The 14,117-nt window shown below is 38.4% G+C and overlaps 1 protein-coding gene across 2 annotated transcripts in view; it reads right to left on the reverse strand.

The window, feature by feature from the left end:
* rspo3 (R-spondin 3) overlaps positions 1 to 13,713 on the reverse strand; it is a 28,525-nt gene extending 14,812 nt beyond the window's left edge. Inside the window, exons 1-2 of one of the 2 annotated variants that reach the window (XM_077576096.1) lie at positions 13,039 to 13,713; positions 634 to 828 (exon numbers count right to left, since the gene is read on the reverse strand). In XM_077576096.1, coding sequence (XP_077432222.1) covers positions 634 to 828; positions 13,039 to 13,138 — 295 coding nt within the window. In that variant the 5' untranslated portion in view covers positions 13,139 to 13,713. Of the gene's footprint in view, positions 1 to 633; positions 832 to 13,038 lie in introns of both variants that reach the window. The other variant, XM_077576095.1, reaches the window with a different exon arrangement.
* Positions 13,714 to 14,117: the final 404 nt, after the last annotated feature.

Consider the following 14,117-nt stretch of genomic DNA (forward strand, 5'->3'; position numbering starts at 1 on the left):
TAGTGGAAGGATACATGGAAAGGAGGGTAGAGCGATTGCGACCGTTGTTGTGACTCGAGAGCGAGACGATGTTGTGCTAAGGCTATTCCCTCTCCGAATGCTGTTTTCTTTCTCACGACCTTCGTTTGGAGTAATCCATGATACACTTCTTCAAATCTTCCCGAAGATCTAGTGTTACATTAGGTTTGTTCGTTTCCCCCGGCGTTAGTGCTTCCTGGTTTCGTCACAGCTGCATGTCCTGCCTTAAACAAAGCCTGATTGGTCCGACCTAAAAAAGGTTGGTTGCGAACGGATCAGCGGGAGCAGTACAAGATGGATTCTCGTCGTATTCGTGAACAAATACCGTGAAAATTCAGCTTGCTGGCAAGGTTAGAGGCAGTGTGGACAGATTTTTTCTACACAGGGAGAGGGAATATTTGTTTTTTAAAAATACTGCTACATGCGAACAAAGCTGTTGTTGCGGCACACAGTTACGAAACTGAAATTACTTTGCGGTCAACTAGATGGCGCTCGTGGCCCAATGGTTAAGAATGATTGCTTCATATTGATTGATCTTAGCGATAAGTTTCCTATTCCATCCAACCATTCGTTATATTTGTGTTCATTTCAACAGAAAACAAACTTATTACTTACTTGTGCATGTATTTCTTTCTCGTGAGCGGGTGCCGTAAAAGCCTGGAGGACAGGAAGTCATGCACACCCCAATCTGCTTCATCCCAATCCTCTCCAAATGCATAAAGTAGCGTGGCTTGCAGGAAAGGCAGCCATTGTAGTCAGAGCAGGTTAGACAGCCACCCTGCTGGCACCCTGAACTCACACCAGAGATCTCTGCTGAGAAGATACAGAGACATAGTTAGGTATTAATTCGTGTTAACGCAAACCCAATTCCAATAAAGTTGGGACACTGTTTTAAACATAAATAAAAACAGAATACAATGATTTGCAAATCATGTTCAAATTATATTTAATTTAATACACTACAAAGACAAGTTATTTAATGTCCAAACTGATAAACTTTATTTTATTTATTTATTTATCAAATGATCATTAACTTTATATATTTTATAGCTGCAACACATTCCCAAAAAGATGTTTACCACTTTGCTACATCAACTTTTCTTTTAACAACATTCAATAAAGTTTGGGAACTGAGGACACTAATTGTTGAAGCTTTGTAGGTGGAATTCTTTCCCATTCTTGTTGCTTCTTGCAGCTTCAGCTGTTCAACAGTCCGGGGTCTTCGTTGTCGTATTTTACGCTTCATAACGAATGCGCCATATATTTTCAATGGGAGAAGGGTCTGGACTGCAGGCAGGCCAGTCTAGTACCCACACTCTTTTACTACGAAGCCAAGCTGTTGTAACACATGCAGAATGTGGTTTGGCATTGTCTTGCTGAAATAAGCAGGGGCGTCCATGAAAAAGTCGTTGCTTGGATGGAAGCATATGTTTCTTCAACACCTGTATGTACCTTTCAGCATTAATGGTGCCTTCACAGATGTGTAAGTTGTTACCCATGCCATTGGCACTAAAACAGCCCCATACCATCACAGATAATGGCTTTTGAACTTTGCGTCCATAACAGCCGATGATGTTTATTTTCCTCTTTGGCCCGGAGGACACGGTGTCCACAATTTCCAAAAACAATTTGAAATGTGGACTTGTCAGATCACAAAACACTTTTCCATTTTAGAATGTGTTAAGTTAAGTTAATTTAATGATTGTTTGCTAAAAATAATAAAGTTTATCAGTTTGTACATGAAATGTCTTGTCTTTGTAGTGTATTGAATTAAATATAAGTTATTCTGTTTTTATTTAAGTTTAACACAACGTCCCAACTTTACTGAAATTGGATTGTAGATAAACAGGACAATTTTCTTGTAATACTAGCCTCGCAACAATCACAGATAATTTTTATTCACACTTACTTTTTTTTTTTGTTTCGTTTTTTCTTGAAATTTAATAATAATAATTTAAGTGCTTGTATGGTATTGTTAATAGGACCAGGGTAGCTATTGCTGCTTCCCTGTCCTCACAGAGAATTTGATGTTTTTCTCTTCTTTTTCACAGATAATTCTTGATTAAGTTGCTTCTGATGCATGTCAGTGAGAATTTGCCCACCGGTGGGGATTAATAGGGAATGATTTAAATCAAGCATTTACAATGACTATAATGATCATCCCACTGGGTGGCACTGCTATGTTACATGTTACATGTAAACCACTAATGCTTGCATGGGTAGACTGTGCAAACTCCACTTGGATTTTCATGCTTTCCGCATCATCACATGGGCGGTATTGGTTTAACAGGATTGTTGTGTTGCTTATTTTTGAGGACATACCTTGCACATCAGCTTTGTTTACTTCACGTCGCTTTGAAGATACTGTTATACAACCGATGGTGAGGAACTTCATATTCGGAGGGTAATGCCAAGTCATGGCTCCCCATTAGTTGCGCGTTCAGTTGCATGTCTAGTCATTGTTTACTTATTATTTTGTTTACTTCTACAACTTGCAAACAAAAGTAGTCTGATAGAGTAAATATGCTCGCAGCTAGTTAGCGTAATATCATGATTTTGAGAGTAAATATGCTTGCAGCTAGTTAGCATAATATCATGATTTTGGGCCATATAATCGCCCAGCACTAGGGTTGCAAAGGGGCGGAAAATTTCAGGTAAATTTTGGGAAACTTTCTGGAAACATCCCATGGCAAGTTAAGCTGGGAATTGTGTTTATCATTTTATCCAAAGGGGTTGCTAAATGTTGCAAAGTTCCCAAACAGTTTTTACTTGTGGCAGACATTTTTTGCTGCAAAGAAATTTTGAACATGCATAAAATTTGATGCAAAGGTGTTGCTAAATGTTGCAAAGTTCCCAACAGTTTTTACTTGTGGCAGAAATTTTTTGTTGCAAAGAATTTTTGAACATGCATAAAATTTGATACCAAGGGTTACAAAATGTTTCAAAGATGTTTACAAATAGTTTTTACTTGTGAAAAATAGTTTTTCTTGTAGCAAATAAATTTTGTTTGCAACCTTTTGCAAACCTTTAGGAAAGCTGATGAAAAATCAACATTCACTATGCACAAAAACACTCACAGCTCAGTGAGATATTAAACCCGTATCCCATTGAACGTTTATGAGTATTTGGCGAGTAAGGGATGGAAAGTGTGCATCTAACTTTAAAAGCTGTATTATGCCTTCTGTTTATTGTACTTCAAAGTCTGTGGACTGTTATACAATCTTAGGCAGCTGCCTAAAGTAAAGCATCCCCTTTCATAACAGCATTTAGTAACACACACTAATCCATGCCTTTGTTACAGTATATCTTGGTTGGATTTTTGTAATGCATCAAGCAATGCCATGCCATGCTTTGTCGGCTTCATGGTGCTCTGCGCTGGCAGAGCCAGCTAAAACTCCGGTCACAACACGCTGCGGCGTGGCATGTCGATAAAGGAGAAGGAAGCGATGGTGTTGTCCTTTCACTGTTTTATTTATATCCATAGTCTGATAGATCATAGTTTAATAATAACAGTACAGTAGTAGTTTTTATCATATAATTATTATCCAATCTCCTATTACAGTATGTATAATTGTATATATTGTCCAACCTCTGCATTGCAGTTGCGCTCCCTTTTTCAGTCTTTTTAAAACTAAAGTTCATTAAGAAGGCACAAGTGCGCTTATGTGGTTTAGCGATCATAAGCATCAATGATGACATTGTGTAACAGTTGTCATACAACATTGATGACTTTACATCAAGAACATTTGTTTGAAGTTAATTTCATTGAGTTAATTTATTTATGTCGTTCAAGGTGAATTGATTTTATTACACTTTATTACAGCTATTAACTGTGGGGAGCGATTGTGGGTGATGGGGTTCCAAACTTGGGGCCCCAATTTAGTCAGGGGCAGCCCTATGCATCCCTCTCATTTCACCTTTTCATCACAGATATTGTTCAGTTACCTGCTTTTCTTGGTGTTATTGGATGGTTATTTATGACATAAATATTAGGGGTGTGCCAAAAAATCGATTCTGATAAGAATCACAATTCTCATTTAGCATGATTCAGAATCGATTTTAAATGTCCCAAAATCTATTTTATTTCAATTATTTTATACTGTCTTGCCCTTGTTTGTTTTTAGGGGCAGTGTGGTTCCACTCATTCTGATACACTGTTAAGTTGTAGCCACAAAGAAGCAAAAAGTCATGATTAAGTTATTCCAATAAAAGTTTTTTTTTTTTGCAGTGTCTGATGCTTCTCTGTATACATTCCTGAAGCGTTTTGTATGAATAGTCGTTCTTGTGAGTGATAAAAGTGCCACGAGTAGCGCGCTAATTAGCATTAGCGAGTCAGACTGCAGTAGATCATGACAATTCTTTGCATATCTAGAAATTGAAGCAGAAATCATTGTCAATCAAATCATTTTTAATCTAAAATCGTTCTGAATCGATGGTCCAAAAATCGGAATCGAATCGAATTGTGAGACAGTCAAAGATTCCCAGCCCTAATAAATATTGTAAAGAAAATTTCACAGCTGTAATGAAGGCCAAAGACTGCACTTTATTTAAAAGTCAGCCAGTCCTTGGTCCAAAAGGCTGCTAGACACCTCCTAATTGGAGCTCATAGGAGGGAGCACACAACTCCAAATCTGGCCGACTATCACTGGATCCCTGTACACTTTACAGTTTATTTGACAGTTTTCCCCATTGGTTTGGCTGATTTCTTGAAACAGAAATGACATTCTCAAAATTCCACCGACAAATCCCCAAACTACTTGGTTCACAACAAAGTAATTTCATCAATTTCATCAATTTGCAAATGTCTTGTACATATCACAAATGTCTCATTGCATCTATGGTAAATGCTTTTGTATAAGTAGCCTGCAGTTAGCACAATGAGCCCACATTTAGCATATTTTCCAATTAAATAGAGCTTGCTGATCTAAACTGATTAGTTGGATTCTCATAATGGCTGCTCTCTCCAAAACAAAAAGTCAGCATGATTTCATTGCGTAGGTCATCATAAGCACAATCGTCTGTTCGACTGCCAAAATTAGTCAAGAACATAATACCTTGAACAGCAAATATGAATTCCTTTCATTTGAGAAGTTCAGGACAGCCAGGTGAAATTAGAACATGTCAACATGACAAATGTGAATGTGGAGGATGTGTGTGTGTAGATGAAAATCTATGGCCAAAGAAAGAGCAGTATGTGTATGTTTATGAGGATTAGGATGGCGGCAGGGACACGACACGGCACTCGTTATGAAAGTTGTGGCACTCTAGGCTAGGTATACAAAGTAATTTATCTTTTTTTTATTTGTGTTTCTATTAAAGTACATAGCTACATCTACTGTATTCATTTTCTTTTAATTTTCTTTACAGCAGTGATTCTTCAACTTCCATGAGTACCTACAGATAAAAGCAGGGGGGCGGGGGGGGGCTGCTGGGTAGCACCATCGTCTTTGCGGAGCACCGTATTGCATGCAGGGACACATTGCAACATCATCAGGTGCGCTTGTCATGCGCCATTCACTTGACATGTCGTAGAAATATCTATCAGCTCAGTATCCCCCCAACCTGACAATTTGTTATTTTTGCATGAGAAACAGCCATTCACCCCAGCCCCCCATACACATCATGGAATTCTGTTAGTTAGACCTCTACCATAGTGATCAAACATCAAAATATTTTGAGTTGCAGTGCTTACAGAATGCGAAGGGACAATACATTTTGATTGATTTTAATATGAGTATTTTTTTTCGGGGTTTAAGGCCTAACATTTATTTATTAAAAAAAAAACTTTTTATGCATAAAATTACTTTAATTATTTTTAATCAATTAACCAATTATTTTTTTGTGCAGTGGGGCATGCACTGATTCTTTTTAAACAATGATAAGTTCATAAACGAGGAGAATTTCCAACAGAAAATATAAAGGCGGAGAACAGTGTAATGAAGGCACTAAAGTAAACAGTGAGTGCCAATAAGAAGTGGTTGCACCCTCCGATTAAAAAAACAAGAAGTCAAATCTTGTGCATCCCGGCATAAAAACGGGTCAGGGATTAAAAATGAGAAGTACAGTATATAACCCCTCTAGGGCGGTCCAAGAGCATGTTATCGCTGGAGGAAAATTTTTAATATTTCATATTTAAACCCTACAGTTTGATGCATTTTGAAAAAAAAATCTAACAGAATTAAAAGATAGTATCAATGTGTAATAAAGTGCAAGTAAGTACCATAATATTAAAAAATGATAATTTATTAATATTTATTACTTTTGGATTAATCCAATTCTATATTACTCCATAATTAGGCCAAAATAAAAATAAATATCACTACAATATAAATTTGTATACAGTGGGCCACCGCTATTTGCATGGGATAGGGACTACAAATAAAGAAAACCTATGCATTATGAATGACAGACAGACAAAGCTGGATGATTGGATGAGTGCGGATAGACAAATTAACTGATTCATTAATTGATTGAAGGCCATGTGAAACAATTGCTTAGTTGCATGAGGTAAGATGTTCACCTCACATACTGTAGACCACTAGATAGATAGGAAGACGTAGACAGCTACATAGAGAGACAGACACGTTATTCATCTCATGAGGGAAGGTAGATTTGTTTGGTCAATAACAACGTTTTTAGTATAACTTGTAAAATGGGAAGAAAGAAAGTTAAGCTATGTATGCAATATTTGCAGCGGTAGCTTCACACACACGTACACGCGCAGGCACGCACACGCGCAGGCACGCACACACACACACACACACACACACACACACACACACACACACACACACACACACACACACGCACACACACACACACACACACACACACACACACACACACACACACACACAATTATCTTCTCATCCATGATTTACGTAGGTAACATATCTTTCTAGATGGCGTATTTCGCCGAAAGGTGCGTGACTTGCATGTCTGTTGATGTTTACCAACGCGGCAGCTGCTAGCCAAATTAGCTAAAAAGTAAACCGGCAAGTTGCCTCTCCTGTCCCACCCCACACATCATGAAGATTAAGTTAACACTTCCCGCGGCACCTACAAAATAAAAGTGCCTACACATTCCAGCTGTCAGGACAGCTTTATTGTGACGAAGTGTGACAACAGTGCATGCAACCAAGCTCTTTTGAAATTTCCCTCTGAGAGCACGCCTGTTTGTTACTTCATAACTTTTCCAAATGACGGGAATACCTGGAATTGTTTTGGCACATGGCTAAACTGTTTTGGGAGAGATAAGAGCTTTTGCAGGGGATCCATGGTGTTTTGCTCAACCATCCATCTATTTGGGCAAAAGCACTAAGTGATGCAAATGAACCAAAGCAATTGAGAAGGATCTTCACAACCTTAATGGTACTGACTCATTATAATGGAAAGGAATGAAGTTTGAAGCACGTGTAAACAGTGTATTGTTGCTGCTAACTAAGACTGTTTGGCCAAACGATCTTATGGTTTTAAGAATGTCATCTCTGTTTCAAGAAATCAGCCAAACCGCCGGAGAGAAACTATGATGTTTTCAATGTTTTTAAAATCTTTAAATGGTCCCACCTCACCTCTCTGAACTATTACACCCCTACGCACCTGCCGGGCGCTTCAGGTCATAAGAACAGACGCTACTGGAGGTTCCGAGGAGTAAGTAGAGGCTCAGAGAGAATCGAGTTTTTTTCAGTTGACGGTCCCTGTCTTTTGAATGGCCTCTCACTAAACGTTAGGCAAGCCCTCTCCCTGTCCATTCAAACTCTTCTTAAAACATATTTGTATTCTTTGGCTTTCGACTAATGGTTTTAGTGTTTCATTGTGTTTGTTGCCCCCCCTTTGTTATTCATTTATTGTTTTAACAGTCTTTGTTCTATGTGTTGTTTTTACTGTTTGTAAAGCACTTGGTATGCAGCTATGGTTGTTTTAAAGTGTTCTGTAAATAAAGTTGAGTTGATTTGAAAAACAAAAATGAAGAACTAATAATAATAAAAACTAACAAACCTGCTCTGAAAAAGGATTAAAACTAATCTATGAAAAACTTGTCATAAAGTAAAAACAAACTATAATGAAAATTCCAAAAATATTACAATCTTGGTTCACACAATAACAAAACAGCTCAGAAATGCACAGATGGGCAAAAACAGACTATAGGTGTTAGAAAAAAAGATGTTATAAAGATGACATTTATGACATTTACATATTAATAATCAATGCTCAGGTTGAACTCAAGAGGTAAATTTGGTGGAGTCCATGACAATTTCATCAATGACGTCCCTTCCCCTCTCTTCCCACAGACAGGAAGCCTTAGACATGCGTTAAGTTATACTGCATGGTAACTTTGGACAGTTGACTTCTAGGCACTCTTACCCTGTCTTCGGCCTTATCCACACTGCCAACCAAAATCCGATTTTTAGCCCACCCAAATTGAAACTGGGATGGCTCTTTTGAAATCGGAACATTCAACAAAGCACATGAAATCCGATTTTTGCGAGGCAGATTGAAGACACATTCGGGAGGTACTTTCACATTGCATTTAGACAGAATGCGTCTCAGCCTGAGGAGCTCCAAAAACACTCATCGATTTTGACTGTCCGTGACGTCATTTTATGGGACACACGACCCAATGCACCAGACCAGAGCACACCAGTCAAAGTGCGGAGCAGTAAAAAGTGGAGCACATGTGCTAGACGACAGCTCTGTTTCCGATGTCGTTGCTTCAGTAACCTGTCAGATGGCTCAATAATGTGGCCCAATCTAATCAGGGCAAGATCCAGCTTGGACACTTGCTAAAAACAGTATGGACAGTCAGCCCTAAAAATCCAATTTGAGGATGAATCTGATATGCCTGTAGTCTGAACGCAGAGAACCGTTCTCTCTGACGTTGGTGCTTATTCACCACCAAATTCCCCAAATGATCCCACCCAATATCGCTCATAGTGAAGAATATAAACATTAGGGGCCCTATTCTCTTGCCACGTATGTTTGGCGTGAAAACAGACACATCTTCATTTTTGTGCCGGGGAAAGTCTAGTTTATCGTGTTTGGGAATTTGGCAGACCGCATTACGCCTTGCTGGTTGTTTGGGCAAACCGAGGGTGTTTTGTTTTCTTGTTGCGTCTTCTCTATTACATGTCACAGGTGCATCCGACAATTTGGTAAAAAAAAAAAGAGACTAGACTTTAGACCAGGTGAAACCAGATCTAATTTTTGGCACATGTGGTGTAACATGATTTTAGTGGATTTGATCCAGGTTGTACAGATATGCTGGTATGCGTAGTGGATATCATCGTATTTCACTCATAAATATGACATCAGTGTGAGTCATTGTACAAATCAATTAATTGAATGCATTATTAATATTATTGTTATTATTATTATTATTATTACCATTTTAACTAGGGATGGGCGGGTACCGATACCAGATATCAGTATCGGGCCGATACCAGGACACATTTCACGGTATCGACGGTATCTTGTGACGGGTATCGATACTCGTATCGGCTCCCTCTCTTGTGGCCGTTTTTTGTCATTAACTAAAAGCTGAAATAGTTATTTTGCATTTATTGTCTACCACAAGGGGCTCCGGTAAGAGAGCTTATAAGTCTTCAGTTGTACTCAACAATTTAACCCATTAAGGCCGGGAGCGCATGACGGAAGTGCATGACTACACTTCTACTGTTAGAGCCGGGAGAGCGGATACGTCATTTTATTTTGTTTTGACCAATTCTTGGTCTCTTAGCTGATGAATTGCATGAGAATATACACAAGAGGGTGACGTGGGCCTCGTAGCATGTCCTGGAATTTTATTTGAGCATTCATGGCTTACACAGATTCGCGGGAGTTATAAAATAAATGATGTGATTAACGACGGCACGAGAGGAATTAAAATCAGTGTAACGAGTCAGTGAGATACAGTTAATAAATATGTTTGTAGACAATGAGGATGTTGAAAATTTTTAATGGATTGGACGACGAATAATTACCACTCGATCCCCCAAGGTTGAAGGTAAATATACCCGCAGATGCGTCACAGTTGTTTGTTGATTCAAAAATAAAATATTGAAAGTTTATAATAATAAACTTAAATTTGTGTGAACACAACAGGTGTAAGTTCTGAAATGTTTTTGGAATTATGTTTCTATTTGCTTCAGGAGCTGAGATATCAATTACATGGTAGGCATTGCCAATATTGTTGAATATCCAGGAAAACTTCAGGTTTTCACATTTTAGAGGCATGTTTTGGCAGGCATTTTGGGCCTTAATGGGTTAGTTAGCTCTGAAGTGCAGACAGATCTTTATATATTATATAGTATATCGTCATTGACTACTGCACTGCTATGAGATGACTGACGAACGGAGAACGTGAAACAGGAAACGGAAATACAGAGCAGCCTTCCAAATTAAAAGCATGGATTTCAAAACAAGATATAATTAAACATCACACACTAAACAGCTTGAGGAATTCTTAACATGGTAGATATTACTGCATTACTTGAAACACTTTTGTATTGAATTGAATTATTTGCACTTCACTATATTCCTTAAAAAGAAGTTGTAAAACCACATATTTTGATTGGGACTCCCCCGGCCCCCTCCCCCGGGGCCACTCGATAATGTGTTTTGTTTTAATTATATACTTTTTTAAATTAATTGTATTGTGTGCTCTATGCAAAATGACTTTTATTAGCAAATTGAAAAAATAGAATTGCCATTAATATTAAGCAATTTTAATGAAATTTGATATAATTGGGATATATAAGTCTTTAAAAAAAATACCTGTCATTGTTTTTTGGGAAATTTTATGTATTATAAGTACTAATGGTGTCTGTACTTGGTATCGGTGAGTACTGAAGATTTGAGTATCGTAGCGGTCTCAAAAAAAGTGATATTGAACATCCCTAATTTTAACCCTTTAAGGGACAGTGGTCACAACAGTGGGCAGTTATTCAAAAGTTGCTTTCTGCTATATGAATGAACCTTAAAGGGGAAGTCAACACAACAACAAAATTCTTGACAATAATACTGTATGTTCTATGCAGCCCCACTAGTCTAAATACAGTATTCTGGTTAATATTGCGTTAGTGGAATATGAGTTAAGCAGCCAAATCCAACAGTTTTTATCAATATAACATTTTGCCATTTGCTGTTGAGTGAAAATGACATCACAGTTGCTCAGGTCTCAGATAACAACCAATCACAGTTCATCTTGAGAAAAAAAGGTGAGCTGTGATTGGTCATTGCCTTTAGTCGACAGCAAGTGACAAAATGGTCGTCCCCAGAGATGGATAAAAATGGATGGATTTTGCTTCATTACTCATATTCCTCAAATGTAATATTAATCAGAATGTCATGTTTAGACTAGCACATATGTCATATTCACATATGTCACATATAACATATTATTGCCAAGAAATGTTTAAGGTTGACTCCCTCTTTGAAACAAAAATCCTTAAAAATCTTGATGTAGGTTATCCTAATTTGTGCATGGAAGAGCTACATATATTTTTAAGAGCACCGCGTACTGTTTTTTTTCTGGATTATTTTTCGTTTTGTTTGAATTGTTTTCCAGGGGTGATGTCTGACCTAATTTCAAGGTTTCAGATTCATAAGTGTTGGAAAGTCAGGCTCAGCTCGCAATAGCTGAGCTGAGCTAATTTACAATGAACAAAGCTGCCAAAAGCAAATATAACCCCAAGACCCCCTCAAAACTCAATTTAATAGTACACACTCAACCCTGGAGGCATTTTCCTCCCAAATTTCCTCTTTGGTGGTCGCAAAAAGTCCGTTCTTATTACAGACAATGCCGGTCAGAGCTAGATGATGATATTTAAAGAGAATGAGACATATTTGGGAAGGCAATTGACCACAGGTGGCATAGATACAAACATAACTCCAAATGTCTATTATTGTACTGGGGATCAGACACAGTTTTCTGCCACGCTGGCAGGGAATACATGGAAATATCCAGTTATCAGCTTGTCTTGAACAGCCACATAACACATCTGGAGGCCCTCAATGATAAAGTGGGTGTAGGAAGAATTGAAAAAATACACTTAATTGTTGTTTTACAGCCTAATAGAAGGGAGCTAAAGAGATGAGACACATTGTTGGACTCCTGGGAGATGGGACATTAAGTGGCAGTAAGAGTTGTTCTCGAGCTTTGACAGAGCAAACTCTTGGCATTCTTTTCATAATGACATTTTCTTTTAGAATACAGTATGTCATCAGCGAGCACAGGCAAAGTTACTTTGTGTTTTGAACAGACATGAAAAGGAACTTGTATTTTAAACTAATGTGTTACACATGAGACGTAAAATGAGCACAGAAGCATCTCCTAATTTCTCAACAACATTTTTGAGCCAACTGTAATTTCATTAAAACAATAGGTACTAGTCAGGGCATGTTTCAGTCCACTGGACTGGAGCATGGTCTGGCCCCTTGTGACCACTAGGGAGCGACTGGAACCAGCACACTCAGCACCATTCTCAGCAGCACAGCAAACAATTAACACACTATCAATTAAGTCATCCACTGAAGCAAGTGCAGTTGGACAGCCAATCAGAAACGGTGGGCTCTTTATTATATGACTTAACTTAAATCTGAAAACGTTCACTCATTTTGTTGCAAATGGTACAAACAATTGTTATGAATACCTGCAAATGCATCCATAAAGATGTAAATTAGTGTAGCCTGAACTTTAAGTGTCACAGTGTGCCAAGTGTAGCTAGACCACGAGGGTCTTGAAAACGTCAAAAAAGGCTAATTAAATATCAGAAATCAGCATCAAAATAATTTTTTTGACTTGTGTTATTTGTATATAATAATAATAATAATAATAATAATAATAATAATAATAATAATAATAATAATAATAATAATAATAATGCATTTCATTTGTCCATATTGTCTAAATGTGATTATATCAGTTTTGTGCAGGGATAGCAATGAAACTGTTTGTTAATATTATATTTATAAAGTTAGTGTTTTAGGTTTATTGTTACATGTTGGTGCGTGTGTACTCACGTTTATGTTGCCAGTGCCTGGAGGTGCTGTGCTGCTGGCATCCAGTGTAATCCATGCAGTGCAAGATGATCAAAACAAAGGAGATCAGTTTTAATTGCATAGTAGCCCAAAGATGAGACCGGTAAAAGCCAATGTCAATGTTCACCAAAAACACGAGGTGGGTCAAAGAATCCCTTTTCGAGGGTGGATGACTCCTATTAGACTGAACGGGGCCCCCAACAATGTGGTGATATGTGGTGATTAAAGTGCACAGTGGCCCAATGATGCCTGGGCCGCTTGGACTGTAACATCCTGCACAGGAGCTTCATAAGTGCAAAGAAAGACAAAAAGACAAAAAGTCAGCCATCCAAGAGCATTCTCCCAAAACAAAAAGCACGAATATCATCTGGTCAAAATCAGGAAACTATTGACAAATGACTCAGGAAACGTTTAAGATATCCATTTGGAGAACTCCAAGTGGCCTCCTCTCGCTCCTCTGCTGCGTCCTGGTGGAGCCGCGCAGCCGCGTCTTGGTGCTGGTGGGCTCTCCTTCATTCAGCATCAAACGTTGCAAAACGCACACTCACCAACAAGAAGACCAAGCACTCATAAGCACACAATGCTAAAAGTAAGTTGTGAGCTCGAACTCGCACGTCCTCTCGGTGGCAGACACTTCTAAAAAGTACATCTCCGCACTTTCAGCGCTTTTTTTTTGCTTTGCGAGCAGCACACATTCACTCCCCTCCTGTCGTCTCTCTCTCTCTCTCTCTCTCTCTCTCTCTCTCTCTCTCTCTCTCTCTCTCTCTCTCTCTCTCTCTCTCTCTCTCTCTCAGCTTGCCCTATGTCAGAAAGAGGTACAGACAGGAGAGAGCGTTTGCAGCCTCTCCCTGCCTCCTGCCTCCCACCGTGCATCCGTGTCTTGTGCTTTAAAGTGTTGGCATCATTAGAAAGTCAAAGTAAGAAAAGATATTTGAGATTGGAGAGTTTCTGCCTTAGCCCTAATACACAACAATTCCTCAAGACTCTTACTGAAACGTACTTAAATGTTTGACTAAACATTTACCTATATAGAAATCTTGATTATTATCTTGTGGTTGATA

The sequence above is a fragment of the Vanacampus margaritifer genome, chromosome 9 (assembly GCF_051991255.1).
Source record: "Vanacampus margaritifer isolate UIUO_Vmar chromosome 9, RoL_Vmar_1.0, whole genome shotgun sequence".
In the NCBI taxonomy this organism is placed as follows: domain Eukaryota; kingdom Metazoa; phylum Chordata; class Actinopteri; order Syngnathiformes; family Syngnathidae; genus Vanacampus; species Vanacampus margaritifer.